Source organism: Rhinolophus sinicus, chromosome 1, assembly GCF_057876585.1.
Source record: "Rhinolophus sinicus isolate RSI-liver-muscle chromosome 1, RSI-T2T, whole genome shotgun sequence".
In the NCBI taxonomy this organism is placed as follows: Eukaryota; Metazoa; Chordata; class Mammalia; order Chiroptera; family Rhinolophidae; genus Rhinolophus; species Rhinolophus sinicus.
Window position 1 is genome coordinate 160359974 of NC_142501.1, and position 15810 is coordinate 160375783.

General features: G+C 40.1%; 1 protein-coding gene and 1 long non-coding RNA gene across 12 annotated transcripts in view; one reads left to right on the forward strand and one right to left on the reverse strand.

Moving 5' to 3' along the window:
* The window catches only part of SHROOM3 (shroom family member 3), a 290161-nt gene that overhangs the window by 234429 nt on the left and 39922 nt on the right, over window positions 1–15810 (forward strand). Inside the window, exon 1 of one of the 11 annotated variants that reach the window (XM_074324433.2) lies at window positions 2463–2551. The exons of the other annotated variants lie outside the window; for them this stretch is intronic. Within the exon in view, the coding sequence (XP_074180534.2) occupies window positions 2478–2551 (74 nt within the window). The 5' untranslated portion in view covers window positions 2463–2477. Of the gene's footprint in view, window positions 1–2462; window positions 2552–15810 lie in introns of those variants that run through there. 11 annotated transcript variants of the gene reach the window in all.
* LOC109440232 (uncharacterized) overlaps window positions 1–15810 on the reverse strand; it is a 79266-nt gene that overhangs the window by 8385 nt on the left and 55071 nt on the right. The window contains exons 2-4 of the long non-coding RNA XR_012493685.2: window positions 5761–5833; window positions 4504–4576; window positions 2969–3013 (exon numbers count right to left, since the gene is read on the reverse strand). This is a non-coding gene — a long non-coding RNA (uncharacterized LOC109440232). The remainder of the gene's footprint in view (window positions 1–2968; window positions 3014–4503; window positions 4577–5760; window positions 5834–15810) is intronic.

The window sequence follows — 15810 nt, forward strand, 5'->3', positions numbered from 1 at the left end:
CAATTATTTTGTAGAATGCCTTCTCTTTGGGTTGGTCTGATATTGTCTCATGATTAGACTGAGATTATGCATTTTTGGAAAGAATGCCACAGAAGTGATATGTCCTTAGTGTGTCCTATCAGCGATTACATGATGTCATCGATATGTATTACAGGTGGTGTTAACCTTGTTTAAGGTGAAGTCTGCCAGGTTTCTCCATTGTAAAGTTAGTAATTGTCTCTTTGTAATTAAGAAATACCTTGGGAGTGATAACTTTGAGGCTATGCAAATATCCTGTTTCTCATCCAACCTTTTCCCACTGATTTTAGCATCCATCTGTGGATGTTGTGTGTGACAATTATTACTCTAATGTTGTAAAGATTCTGTATTTCCTTCATTCTTACTACATTTATTCATTGGAATTCATCTGTAAGGAACAGCTGCCTATTTCCCCCACTTATTTATTTATTCAACTATTTATATTAGCAAAGACGCCTTCGTATATGAGTCATATTTTACTCTGTGGGTTATAATCTAGTACTGTTATTTATTTATTTCCCCCCCTTCTTCCGCTCACCCACTCTGGTTCAAGCCGTTGTTTCTCAGTCTAGTTGTGTAGGACACAGCTCCCTGGCCCACGCTGGTATTATAAGCCTTGCATTCCCCCCGAGTGGGCTGTCGGTCATCAGTCGTCGGTCGGCCGCTCTCAGCAGCTCTCGCTGGCTGCAGGCTGCTCACACTTGGCCACTCATGCTGGCCACCGGCCGCTCATGGTAGCCCACGGCAGCACACAACAGCCCACACTGGCTGCCGGCCACTCACGCTGGCCACTGGCGCTCCTGCCAGCACATGGTAGCCCACAGCACACAGCAGCCCGGAGCAGCCCACGGCAGCACACACCGACCTCTGGCTGCTCACGGCAGCCCAGCTCTAGGGAGAGCCATCGTTCACAGTCTTAGCTGTAGAGGGTGCAGCTCACTGGCCCATGAGGGAACCGGTAACCTCGGCGTTAGGAGCACGGCGCTCCAACCACCTGAGCCACCAGGCCGGCCCACTGTTACTTATTTTACTGCTCAAATTGTTCCAGCTTTGGTCATTGGGAGATCTTCTGAGTTGGCTGTGGTCTAAATATGGAAAGGCGTGAGGTAACTGATGTCTTGGACTTCCACATAGAAAGAGCAGACATGATGTGCTTATTATCTTCTTAAGAGGCTTACAAGTGTTGAGGTAGGACGTTAGTAGTGGGCATTGAGGAAGTCTAATTTGTGACAAATCACAGAAGCCTATACACTGATTTTGTAATTGACAGGTGCTAGGGTCACCTCATGAGCCAATTCCAAGTCAAGTGGGCCACAGGTATATCTAGCTCTTTTTCCAAAGAGAAAATAGCCAGAAAGGATTTCTCACTTATTTATAAGAGAAAGAAAGAGCAAAAAGAAAAAACTCCCTTCCCCCAAGTGTATACAGGGACCAGCCAAAAAACAAAGTTGGAGAGAGAGAATCTTAGTGGCCCAGGGCTTACTGTTCCTCAGATCCAATCTGAACCTTCCTTCCCTGCTTTGACCCCTGAATTCTCTCTTATCTGACTGAGTAGGGATCCTACGATCTAACTTATCCTGGCAGAAACTTCTCCCTAAATCTGTTAAGCCTGAAGCTAGGATAGTTCAATGAGTTGGTAAAGGAGACTAAGTAGTCTAGCTTTAAAACTCAAGGTTTTCTGAGCCAGTGCTTTTCTCCATGAACTTCTTGTGCCTTCCTCACCTTCCACCATCGTTATAATAGTGATGTCATCTCATTACTGAGCATTCACCCATACCTGGTGACATGTTTTGTGCTCTGCAAAGTAAATCATGATGAATGGATGATAGAAACTCAGGGTTTGACTCCTAATTCATTCTCAGTTGAGCAGCAAGGTTAGTTCAACTGGTACTTTTCTCTTGGCAGTGAGTTCCAACCCCACCTTGCTGACTTAGTGCTCTGAGGACAGTGCCTCAGGAGGCTTCAGTGGATGTTGATATAGGACCCCTGCTTCAGTAGCCTACCAAACGGTGGGAAACTTAAAGCAGTTAACACACACTTTTGCAGACTGTGGCATTTTTGCATGTGGAGGAGGGCATGGGTTTAGCAGGGACGATCATTCAAGGAAACTTCCTGATGTCAGTTTGATGCATTTTAATCAGCAGATAATTTTCCTTGCTTTCCTCCTCTGCCTGCCCACAAAATAGAATTCTGGCATTTGTAAGCTGCTCGCTGTTGTCTAAGATGCTGGTTCTTCTCAGGAAAAGTTACTAAGAGTCACCTTCTCTTCTTCACTGTAGAGCAGGAATTGAATTTTAATTGGCCAGTTTACAGAGGTGACTGGAAAGTGATGGTCCCTCCCACTTGCACTAAGCTTAGCAAGTTCTGGGCAGTTCAGGCTGTCTGACTGGAGGTGTGTGGAATTGTCAGGGAAGCCCTTGCAACCTTGGGAGGAGCAGAAAGAGCAGTAGCAGGGCGTGATGACTTTTTACCCTGAATGTGACATTCAGTTGGCCAGAGGGTTGTTATCTGGGATGTTTCTGTGTGCCACAAGGTAAGCCCCCTATTATGTGAGAATGAGATTTAGACTCTTCAATTGCGGGATGATTCTCAGCTGACAAGTCTTTCACAAGTATCTGTTTGATGTTGTGCTGTATCTCTTGGTAAAGAAAAATAACTAACCAGCCACATGTTAAGTTTAAGCCCGTTTCTCTAAGTTGCCATGAAAATTATTATTTGAGCACCTCATCGTGTATTCAGTGTACTATTAATATTTCTGTGTGGGACTTTTCAATCATTCTCTCTCCTGTATATACTATCGCCATATTTTTTATGGTGCGCATATTTAGAGTGGCTTTTTATCTCATTCAGATTAGCCGTTGCTTTGTATTGCGTACTTCATGGTTTTGCTTCCCCATTTCCCTGGGGAATTTCAGAGCATTTCTGTTTCTCATGGAGAATGACTACTTACCTATGTACTACTGACAGCCAAGTTCTCTATTCTCATTGCCAATGTCTGTAAAAAGAAATGGAACCTGTGAATATATTCTCAATTTCAAAGAAAGGGCACAGCCTTCTCATTCAACTTCAAGTTTACATGAAAAGAAGTGTTGACTGAGATTGCCAGTTTTGCATTATTTAGCTCCATCACAATTAAAGGTGTAAATACTTGATTATCTTTTCCCTTATTCACAATAATTTGAATTCAGCTTTATCCTTATAATCTTTTTGTTCAGAGATATGCTTAATTCAACATTTTTGTTCAGAGGTATGCTTAATACCAACGCTTGCTTCTAAGGATACTTTTACTTAAAAGAAAACATGATATGAAAAAGAACAGGTGGATACTACAATTACGGTAACATTCTAGGTCTCAGGGTGACCTGAATCTTTATTTTATGATTATGGGAACTTGTTTTATTATTATACCTTGTAAAGGGTGAACAAGAAAATATGAACTGCTTATATTATAAAACAGAGAGTGATCACAGTGCTGGTTTTTCAAGTTTTATTTGGCATTCTTTCACTTGAAAGTGAATAAGAGAGAGCATTCTTCTGAATTGTATTATATTCTCCCCAACAGTGTCAGGTCACTTGTGAGTGTTGGTGAAGGTTAAACTCCTCCTTGTTGTAAAATTTGTTATGGAAAATATTGGTAGGTAGGAACTGAGGAGCTGGGGCAAGGGTCCTTAAAGCTTTCGGCTTCTCTGCCTTCAAACCCTCACTGTTCTTTTCATTCCGGTTCCAATATTATTTGAAAATTTTATTTTTAATGAACAGTTCCTTTCTAGTATGATTTTAAAATGTAGATTCTTTTTTTTGTCATTAAAATTTATTGGGGCGACAATGGTTAGTAAAGTTACACAGGTTTCAGGTGTACAATTCTGTATTACATCATCTATAAATCCCATTGTGTGTTCACCACCCAGAGTCAGTTCTCCTTCCATCACCATATATTTGATCCTGTTTACCCTCATCTACCACCCTCCTGCACCCTTACCCTTAGATTCTTCTTTAGATCATTGTTTAATGTTTTTATCTGAAATTAATGCTTTCTGTCCTTTATTGTGGCCTTTAATTTCTTATTAATGTCTGCTTCCTCTAAATGAGGAGCAAGTGAAATACATAATACAATGCACTGAACTTACTCCAGAAGAGAATTGAGTTTCTTTAGTGTTGGAGGTTTGGGAGAGCATTTGTTTTTGTTAATGGAGTGGTGTTTGGGTAAAAAAATCACTACTACAGGTAAGGCTTGTGCCTCACAAAAAAAACCACCCTTTTGTTTTGGCAAATGAAATTTAATTTATACTTTGGGATCATATAAAAATTAATTAGCTTGATTTTGAAATATCTTGGTTGGTATTTAGATTCCTTTAAACCCTCAAAGCACAATCTTCTGTGGGTTTATACATTAAGGAGTGTTTTCAGGTGTGGAGGTGGGGTATCCTTCTCCTCCCGCCCCTCACCCCTGCAGCCCACAGAATGGAAGGGAAGAACCATACACACCTTTTACTGTGCCCTGCTGGGAGGCTCCTAATTCATCCAATAGGAGTCCTCTGGCAGAGCCCCCAAGCAACTTCTAAAAAGAGTGAGAGGAAAACAAACCATAATTCAGGGGCACACACAGTATTTCTAGTTCTCTGCAACTATCTGGCGCTTTCTGAGATCCATGACAATGTGTTTGTGGGCGTCTGTGTGTGGAAGACAACAAACCAGCACAGAAGTGATTTATCCGATCTAAGCACCAGCAATATATTCTATGTCCCAGAGAAGTAGTAGAGAAGAAAATTCTAAAATCATAGTATCTGATCATTTGTAGAAATTGGTAAAAGCCAGTCCCTCTTTCCTTCGTTTAGCAAATGAAATGTCTGGTTTCAAATTGAGAAGAAAAAGTTCTTTATTGGTAGAGTTCATGCTATTCTATTTATGCTATGCCATTCTGTTGTAATTGAGTTTGAAAGTCAAAGACAAAGATGAATGCTGTTACAGATCAAAGATGTTACAGTTGTTACATAGCAACTTCTGCCACGACTTATATGCAAACCTTGAAGTGTGGGAAGGAGAGTTGACTGTTCCTCTAGGTTGTCAGAGTTGAGGGGAGTAGTGTTGAAAGAGGGGAATATTGAGAAAATGAACATTTCAACATCATCATCCACTGGTGACTAAGTGAAAGACACCCACCTCTATTGCTAGTCCCTCTCTTTTATAGTCATAGTTTTGTGTGATCATCAATAAAATGTAATCTTACAAAAAATGTTTCAGATTGGAGGATGGTAGGAGATAAACTAATAGTAAAGGATGTTGAAGTAGGTATACAGGAATGGGGCAAAGTGTCTTAACAGAAAAGGTTTGGGTTTTTTTTCACCTTTTATGCAAATTTTAGATGTTAGAGTCTTATGTCTGTCTGTTAACAGATTTCACTCTTACTTGTGATTCCATTGTCAAAGCCAAAAGTCCCTAGGGCATATTATCAGGACGTGTCATTGAAAAAGAACTTCTCTTTCCAGAAAGGACTGTGTGTTGCTATGGGGTTATATTACCTAATGCATACATTCCTACCCACCCAACCTCTTTTTTAAGCCACAGATATTACTGAGGCGATTATAAAAAGCCTTGGAAAAGTTTGTTAGGTTTTTCTGTGAATCCAAAAAGTCTGAGGTATAGCCTCAGTAGTCATAGAAACTAGAAGTTAGGGATGATGTAAAGAGCTAACGGGGTTCTCAAAACAGTGTCTTGGCCAATAGTGTGTTAAGAGACAGTTACCACCATTTGTTATGTTTTGGAAGATGATACGCGTTTTCCATTCTTCATAAATTCTTCAGAGCTTTTCTGTCTCCTGTGAACATATAGAAAACATACCTCAGTATAGGGTGATTTTTATTCCAGAGAGAATTCCTTCTGGACCTTCTGAAACAGTGTGATGAATACAGCTCAGTGTAACTTGACTTGGTCATAGTTTTCAATTGTTGTATATTTCTATCATCAGTATTTGGAGCCTGTTATTTTCCTGTAAACAAGAAATGCCTAAAAAGGCATTGTTGTTCAAATACAAATCATCTATTTTTCTATACTAAAAAAGATATAATCCCCCCAAAATTACAGTGACATTTAATTGTTGATATTGAGTTTGTTTCCTCTTTAAAGTGAAAGGGACAATTTAGCAATAATGACAAAAAGTACATTTTACTTTGAGCCAGCAATTAAACTTCTAGGAATTTCCACAGATATGCTGGCATAGACAGAAGACCGTGTATGGACATGGTTATTCACTGAAGCATTATTTATAATAGCAAAAGACTGGTAATCAAAAAGTGTCTACAAAAAGGGTCTGGTTAAATGAATATAGTATATGCACACAATGGAATTTGAGGCAGCTAAAAGGGAAAACAAGGTATGTGGAAGTTCTGTCAAATACTGCTACAGAATGATCTCCAGTATGCAATGTTAAGTTCAAAAAAGGGGAGGGGGTAGAATACCGTTTAGTTCCTTTTGTGAAAGTTATGAAATGAGATTATATGTTCATATTTGCCTCTATTTGCATAACAAAACACTGGAGAAGATACACAGGAAATTAACTGCAGTGGTTAGTTGTAGGGGGCAGGGGGAAGGGGGGCAGGGCTGGGAAATACGGAGAGTATGATGTCTCAATTGCTTTGATCTTTTTTTTTTTTTAACTGTGAATTAACTGTGAACCTATTCAAAAGAATACCTGAGGTAAGTATGGGGAAAATATTAAGATGTGATATGAAATTATGGTGATCAATACTTGGGTGTTCTTTAATATTAATTTGAGTACATTTATATATGTTTGAAGTATTTGATAATTTTAAAAACAGATGAGGAAAAATAGGAGAAAAATAGTAGCAACACTCAAAAAGAACCTTAGGAAGCAGCATTTACAGAATATATTGACATATATTATGTTTGTTTTGGGGAGGGTTAGACTAGAACCTAGTTGTGGTGGATTTGGTCTTCTGTTACAGCATTGTGCACCGAACCAATGATGGGTGGGCAGGCAGGTGGTGGTAGTAAATGGTTTGAAAAACATGGTGTTTGATTTGGTAGTGCTGATAGCTTGAGTGTATTTTGTATTCTGACACATTCAACTCATGCCAAGTTGATAACTGGCATGATTTCATAATGTTGTTGCTCTCAGAAGCGCCCACGCAGAGTCTCAGGCATAACAGCTCATCAGAGAACAGCATCAACAAAAAATATCAACTCTAGCTCTTAGAATTTTTAATTTCCAAGTTGTGGTTGTCACCTTCTCCATTTATCCAAAGCATACCGTTCCTTCAAGGTCATTAAAGTCCCACTCTACTGTCAAGCCTTTTGGCTAACTTCAGACCCCATTCTTGATCACTACCAGCATGCGAGCTTTTCCGTGCTTGTGTCTTAAATGCCTCCACAGCCCACATGGCCCAGTATGATCTGATGATTTCTCCTATACTCTGCTCTTCACTCACAAGGCTCTGGCCATTCTGTTCTGTTTTTTGAAAACCCCAAATTCATTCCCACCTCAAGGCCTTTGCATTCATTGTTCCATCTGTGTTAAATTCTCTGCTCTCAGCTCTCTGCATGGTTGACAATTTCTCATCATTTAGATCCTGGGTTTAAATGCACTCTCTCCAAGAAGCTGTCCCTGACCCAAAGCAGGACCCTTGGCCACATTCTTACATTACCCAGTTTCAGTTCTTCAGAGCCCTTATCACTATATGGAAATATCCTGTTTATTTGCTTGCCTACTTATTGTCTGTCTCCCTAATCTGCCCACCCCACCTCATTTATATCATTCATTGCTTAGAGGTTAAGAGCTCAGGTACTAGGGACAGGTGCCTGAGTTTAAATATCAGCTCTGGCCCCCACTATCCTTGTGACTATGGACAGTTTTATTTACCTCATTTTCTCATCAAGAGTCCTGTATCTAAAGACAGTGTAAAGCTTAAGTGATGAAATGCCAGTCAAATGCCTAGAATGGTGCTTGGCACTCAGTAGGCGCTCAATTATTTTTTGAATGAATGAAAAATACTCTGATCCTGTTTAGCATTTTTTCTTGCATTTAAGACTCCAACAAGGTTATAAACTCCTTGAGGCCACCTGTGACCTCCTAGAACTCCAACTATAATTCAGCAAAGTGGAAAGCATATAGTAGGTGATCAATCAATACTGCTTGAAATACCTAAACTGCTTTGTGGTAGATTTCTCAGAAATATGCTTTGCATTCCTGAGTCTCTCTGTGTTAGGGCACAATCATCTAAGAAGGACATCATGTCACTTGCTAGTTCCAGTTTCATCAGCCTACCCATCCCACGCAGTTAAGCTTCTTCCTTGTCTGTGGTTAGGAATGCAACAAAAGGGCTTTGTTTGAATTACGCCCACACACAAAACTTAGTTTGCTCAATTTAAAAATTAAATCTACCTCTGACTCTTATTGATATGCTCATGATGTAATAATGTACTTTAGGAAAATATGTCCTTCTTAAAGATCAAAGTGATCTCAAAGTGTAAAAGCAGGCTGTGCTCTTTAGGAATGCTTATTAAATTATTTGCATCACTGAGAAAGTCAGTGAAACAGCTGTTTGACTTTTTTTGGTTATCTCATGATACATGAAGTATATTTTTGAAACGAGAGGCTCTTTTTAAAATACTTTGCTTTGAATAGGTAATACTTGTACATGGTACACAATTCAAAAGTTACAAAAGGAAATACAGTGAAAAATAAGTTATCTTCCCCAGAGGCAGTCATTGTTTCTAGTTTGTCAAGTGTTCTTACTGAAAACTTTTTACATTAATAAACATAGAGGGGATTATGTATGTTTTCCCCTGCATATTGTACCTTACTGTACCTTACACGGTTCTGTACCTTACTATTGTCATTTAATCATACATTTTGGATATATTTCCACAATATGTGTAGAGCCACTCCATTCTTTTAACAGCCACATAAGTATGCCATTATATGGATGTCCCACACTGCCCTAAACTATCTGTTAGTGATGAGCATTTAGGTTATTTTTCAATCTTTTGATAGATGTGCTATTTAAAAAAAAAAATTTTTGTTAGATATTGCCAAAAGACCTTTTATGCAGGTTGTACCCATTTATACCACCCCTAGCAAAGTATGAGAGTTGGTGGGCTGCATTTTGGTCATCTTTTTCGTTGTTCTTTTTTCCTCAGTTCATCACTCTTAAAAAACAAAGATTTATCTCTGAAGCCTTCTCCCAACATATGTCTGTGACCAAAAGAAAAGGTGTTTTTTTTGTTGTTGTTGTTGTTTTAAGATTTTATTGAGGAAGGGAAACAGGACTTTATTGGGGACTTTTTTCCAAGTCAAGTTGTTGTCCTTTTAATCTTAGTTGTGAAGGATGCCGTTCAGCTTCAAGTTGTTGTCCTTTCAGTCTTAGTTGTGGAGGGCACAGCTCAGCTCCAGGGCCAGTTGCCATTGCTAGTTGCAACCTTGTGGTTGAGAGGATGCACTCCAACCTACTGAGCCATCCGGGAGCTCAGCAGCAGCTCAGCTCAAGGTGCCGTGTTCAATTTTAGTTGCAGGGGGCGCTGCCCACCATCCCTTGCGGGAGTTGAGGAATTGAACTGGCAACCTTGTGGTTGAGAGCCCACTGGCCCATGTGGGAATCGAACCGTCAGCCTTCGGAGTTAGGAGCATGGAGCTCTAACCGCCTGAGCCACCGGGCCAACCCAAAAGGTGTTTTTTTTAAGGACATTTTGATTTGTTTATTTCGAAATCACTCTGTTCTTAATGTACTAGACCTGTTGATGAAACCTGATGAACCCCACCCCACCCCAGGGCAGATTTACCTCTCCAGCCTCCTCCAGAGAAAAGGCTCCCCAAGTTGGGTTTCCCGTCTTGGGATTGCAAGTCTTGGGTACTTATTTTATCTTTAGTAGGAGGTTTTTCTTTATGATTTACTATTTTCTATGGGAATTACTTCATTTGGTCACCCTACCAAAACATAAGCTCCTTAAGGGCAGAGACTATGTCTTAGTCATTGACTTTTAAATATCTCTAATCAGTTTCAACTCTCCTAGTCCTCATTTACTATGTCTCTTGAGCCCCAACCCACCACATCAACCCCCTCTCCTTTTTTCCTCTTCTAGGTTTCATAATGAAAATAGAGGATGCTGGGTGTGAGGTCCCTTCCACTTTTCTTCCCACCCGCTCCCTTTTATACTACGAGCATCCACATCTTACCTCCTTCTTCTCATCTCAGTGGAACCTTCTTTACTCCTACATAAGGTTATACCCACCACGTGCCCTCCAGGATGCCATCCCTTCCTACTTCCTCGTGAGTCTTAAGGCGTGCCATCCCTTCTTTGTCCTGTATCTTCAGCTATGCCGGTATGAACTCTGTCTCATATAAACTTGCTCATACTTCTCATTGTTTAAAACAAAACAGCAAGAAAAAAACCTTTTCATGCCCTGGCCCCCTCTAATGTCCCAGCTACCAAGTTTTTTGAAAGAATTATCTGTTATTTCTTCAAATTCACTTCCACTCCCTTAGTGCTCTGCCCTCATTACCTCTTACCCTGGCCAATTCAATAGCCTCCCATCTTGCCCCTCTCAGAGTTATTCTCGTTATTGGTGATATCTTCCTGTAACTCAAATCTGAGCATGCCGTCCCTGAGATTCGGGTGGCTTCCAATTCCGCACGATTCTACCCAAACCCTTAGTGAGGTATGTTAAAATCTGGCCCTTTCTACCTCTTCACCTTCATCTATTGTTCTTCCCCTTACTTGCCATCTCCTCTTTAGCTACTTTTGAGTTGCACGTACTGTGTTCTTGCACATTTCTATGCATTTGTCATGCTATTTCTTCTACCTGGATATCCTTCCCTTCCTTTTCCCACTCCTTTCCATCTGGAGACATTGTTCATGATTTAGTTAAAAGTGAAGGCTTCTTGATCTAACTTCATAATGTTGGTGACTCCCCACTCTGTGTTCCCCGAGCATCTTGTTCAGGTCTCTGTTACAGCACCAATCACATTGCCTCACAGCGGTTCACTTGGCTGTCTCTTCTACTATACTGCAAATCATCTGGGTCTAATAATACTTTATTGTTCTTTGTATCCCCAGTGCCAGCATGGTGGCTGACTTATAGAAAGTCTCTATGAATGTCCCGACTGCCCAGGAAGGAAACCAAGGAAAGGTCAGGATAGCTTACATTTAAAAAAGGCCTTGCTACTGTCTTAAAAGCACAAAGAAATTTTCTTTATTAGCCTAGGTGAAACGGCTCCACATGCCTTCATTGGGCTACGCACAGTCTCTTTTTACATTTCAAAGTCTGATGCAGAACATTCAAAGGGTCTGATCCTTCGTGAAGGAGGTGTACCAACTGATAGGAAGTCTGGGTTGCTCTATTGTACTTCAGGGCACCTCCTTTCGTCTCTCCTTCAAGATCTCAGACAAGTGGGCTTCTCTGGAACTGCTGAAGTTATCAGTAAACATTATCTCCTTGACTGGAAGAGGGATCTTCTTTCTGTAGAGCCTGTGGAATTTATCAGGGCCTGTCCCTTTCCCTTGGGTGGGAAAAGCTTCTCAGTCTTTTTTAGCTAGGCATGGACAGATACCATTTGGGGATGAAGCTACTAAAGAGCCATCCTCAGTGTTACCACCCTCAGGTGCTAGGCTGAGTTCACTCTTGAAGTGCATCCATCCATCGGCTTCTCAAGGCCTGTACCTGGTCATAGGGCTAGTTAGCATCCTACTACAGAGAGGGGTCCTCTGACTTGCTAGCCAGAACCATGACAGTTTGGTCTTTCTTCTTATGTCTTTTGCACACATTTGGATCATTTGGACCCATACGAAATGTCTCCAGGTACCTCATGCAAAAGAGACTTTGTATTTTTTCCTTAAGTTCTAGTCTTTTCCTGTCTGACTAACCAGTAACGTTTATTGAATACCTGAAGTCATATGTAACTGCATTTGAACCCTGACTCTGGGACTTAGGGCTGTGTGATTTGGGGTGGCCCCTGAGGTGCTTGGGCCACCTAGGAGGATTTCTAATCACCAGATGGAACTGCATGAGAAAGCAGGAATCTAAGTCAGTGAGGAAGTGGGGTTCAAGGGAGGTGACCAGCTTTGAGGAACTGGTTGAAGAATCTCGTTTCTGGGGAACTGGGCGCCCAAGGTCAGAATGGGGCTACAGCAAGAATGCCAAACTTCTAAGACACTGAACCATGAACCTGGAGTTCCCTGATTCCCTTTCTGAGGAAAGGGTTAATTCAACTTTGGAGGGTTCAGCACTGCTCCAAAGTTGAATTAACTCAGGTATGGGTTACCTGGGACCTGTTACGAGGATTAGAAAGGTACAGGGGCAAGGAGCCAGACAAATTGTAGTGTATTGGCTTTTGCTGCTGGTCTCTTTATTTGGTGTCCTACTTCCTCTCTTTAGCCCAAGGCTGTGCTACTGCTTCCTTTAGTTCTTTCCTAGTTTCCAGGTGGGCAAGGTCTATTCCCTCTTGGCTTGTGTTTACCTCCCTGACTAGAGGTCACAGCCACTACTTAACAGCTCCCTGCCTCACCAGTGTGGCCAAGGTCCTTCAGGCTGTGACCACAGTCAATCTCAGACCAGCCTCCGCCATGATTATGTACTCTCAGGACCTTACTGGGGAGCTCAGAGCTAGGCGGCGCCTCGCCATCAATAATTCCTGCCCATTCCCCTCTCCTCCACCATTCACTCAGCTTCTTTCTCCCCTTTCTGTCCTGTAGTTTAGGTCTCTCTGATGGGCTTGTCGCCCTAGCCTCCCTAGACTTTATCAGTTCGTTAATAATGAATGACTGAGGATAGTTATACTCAACATTTATTGAGCTCTTATTATGTGCCATGTATAGTATCTCATATTTTAATCCCACAAAACTGCTATAAACAGGTTCTGTTCTCATCTGCCTTTTCCTGATGAGGAACTCAGAGTGGTTAAGACTACAGGCTCCTTCAGTTCAATAAATATTTATTGACTGACTGCTGAGAATCTTTTTATATCCCTTGCATCACAGAAGACAATTTTCCTAGCCTCATAACCTCTCTTCAGAGAATTGGAATATATGTGGGTTTTTTTTAAATCGTTCTCTCTCTTGGCAAGTCCTTCACTGTCTCTCTTCTACATCTTAAAAGTTATTTCAGGTTAAAATGAGGTTACTCCAGCTTCTTTGATTAATGTCTTCATTTTTTTAGCTGAACAAAGTCTTATGAAGGGGAAGTGACTTACGCAGGGACACACAGCAAGCTAGTAACAGAGTTAGGGTGAGTGCCCAGGTCTCCTGACATCTGGGCTAGTATGATTCTGATATACGTAACACTTGAAATTGTACTGGCATCAGGGAAATCATTTTTCATTTTTATTACAAAAGCCAATTTATTATTTTTTTCATAAAAAAAGACTAGGTAGGTGTACTTACAGCTTTTCTTCAACATATCAAGTGGATTCCTGGATCTCAGAAAAGTGTTTCTAAACTGCAGAGAAATTTCCCTACAGTCTTACAGTTCAGAAGTTGTCAGCATGAAATGTTTGATAGCTCACCTCACTTTTTTGCCAAAAATAAAGCACAGCCACTGTCTCCTGACTCTGATCTTCTATAGCAGCGTAAATCCTCCTTGACCAAATTCCTTCTTCAGCATTGCAGTGGGAAGGACACCCACTTTTTCCCTTTGGCTCTGTCAGTTCTTTGTGACAGAAGGGCAGAATGTGTAAAAGTTGGAGCCATTGACTTGCAAAATAAACTGTCTTGTTGTTTATACTGTGTAGCTTAGAGTGGTGTTACTACTGGGATAGCTGCTGATATTCGTGTAATTTTTACCAAGAAATTAAAATAATAGCATTTGTGAGACAGCATGGATGGACTTAGAGGGTATTATGCTAAGTAAAATAAGTCAGACTTAGAAAAACAAATACCATATGATCTCACTTATATGTGGAATCTAAAGAACAAAATAAATGAACAAACAAAACAGAAACACTCATAGATAGAGAACAAACTGATGGTTGCCAGATGGGAAGGGGGTTGGGAAGCTGGGTGAAAAAGGTGAAGGGATTAAGAAATACAAATTGGTAGTTACAAAATATTCATGGGGATGTCAAGTACAGCATAGAGAATATAATCACTAATGTTGCAACAACCATGTATAGTGCTAGGTAGGTGGGTACTCAACTAATGGGGGGTTAACTGCATAAATTAGATAAATGTCTAACCACTATGCTGTACACCTGAAACTAACATAAAATAAGATTGAATGTCAAAATAAATAAATATAAAATCCTTTTCAAAAAATTTTTAAACATAATAATATTTATCCAGCTATGACAGAGGACTTTAGAATCCCCAGAAAGCTTTTTACGATACATCCACACAAAGTTCCTTGGGAGGTGGGAAGGAATTATTGCTTCCTTTTTTATATGTTGGTAAGCTGAGGCTGAGAAAGACCAGGGCAACTCGGTGTGTTTTAAATTAATAAAGCATAATATTAACATGTAGGAAATCTAGGGGAAGGTTAGGTGGGAATTCTCTTTTTTCTAGCTTTATTGAGATATAATTGATACATAACATTGGGCAAGTTTGAGGTGTACAATGTGTTGATTTTGTTTTCTTTTTTATTCTTAGTTTCAGGTATACAAAAAACATAATGATTAGACATTTACACCCCTCACAGTGATAACCCCAAAATGTCTACAACCCATCTGACACTATACACAGCTATTACAGTACCATTGACTATATTCCCTATGCTGTACTTTATATCTCATGACTACATATATATATATATATATATATATATGTGTGTGTGTGTGTGTGTGTGTGTGTATTTTTAATTATTATTGACATTCAGTATTATTTTATATTAGTTTCAGGTATACAGCATAGTGGTTAGGCATTTATATAATTTAAGAAGTGATCCCCCTGATAAGTCCAGTCCCCATCTGACACCATACATAGTTTTTACAACATTATTGACTGTAGTCCTCCTGCTGTATTTCACCTCCCCGTGACTATTTGGTGACTACCAATTTACAACATGTTGATTTGATGCATTTATAAATTGTGAAATGATTAATTACCCCCGTGGGGTTAACTACCACCACCATCCTTTCACATAGTTACCATTTCTTTTTTGTGGTGAGACCATTTAAGATCTATTCTCAGTAACTTTCAAGTATATGATACAGTATTAGCTATAATTACCATACATTAGATCCTCAAACTTTTTCATCTTCTAACTTGAAATTTGTACCCTTTGACCAAAATCTCCCTGTTTTCCCCACCCCTGAAACACCTGGTAACCACCACTCTACTCTGTTTTTCTGAGTTTGTCTTTTTTAGATTCCAAATATGTGATATCATACAGTACTTGTCTTTCTCTAGCTGGCTTATTTCACTTGGTATAATGCACTCAAGGTCCATTCAAGTTGTTGTAAATGGCAGGATTTCCTTCTTTCTTGTGGCTGAATAATAATAATAATCCATTGAATATATATACCACATTTTCGTTTGTTTAGTTTTGGTTTTAATCCGTTTATCCATTGACAGGCACTTAGGTTGTTTCTATATCTTGGCGATGGTGAGTAATGCAGCAATGAATGTGGGGGTGCAGATATCTCTATGAGATCCTGATTTCAATTTCTTTGGATATATACCCAGAAGTGGGATTGCTGGGTCATAAGGTAGTTCTGTTTTTAATTTTTTGAGGAACCTCCATACTGTTTTCCATAGTGGCTGCACCAGTTTGCCTCCTCACCAACAGTGAAGTACACTAAGGTTTCTGTGGGAATTCTTTATACTAAGTTTGCTACATTTTTCTATTAG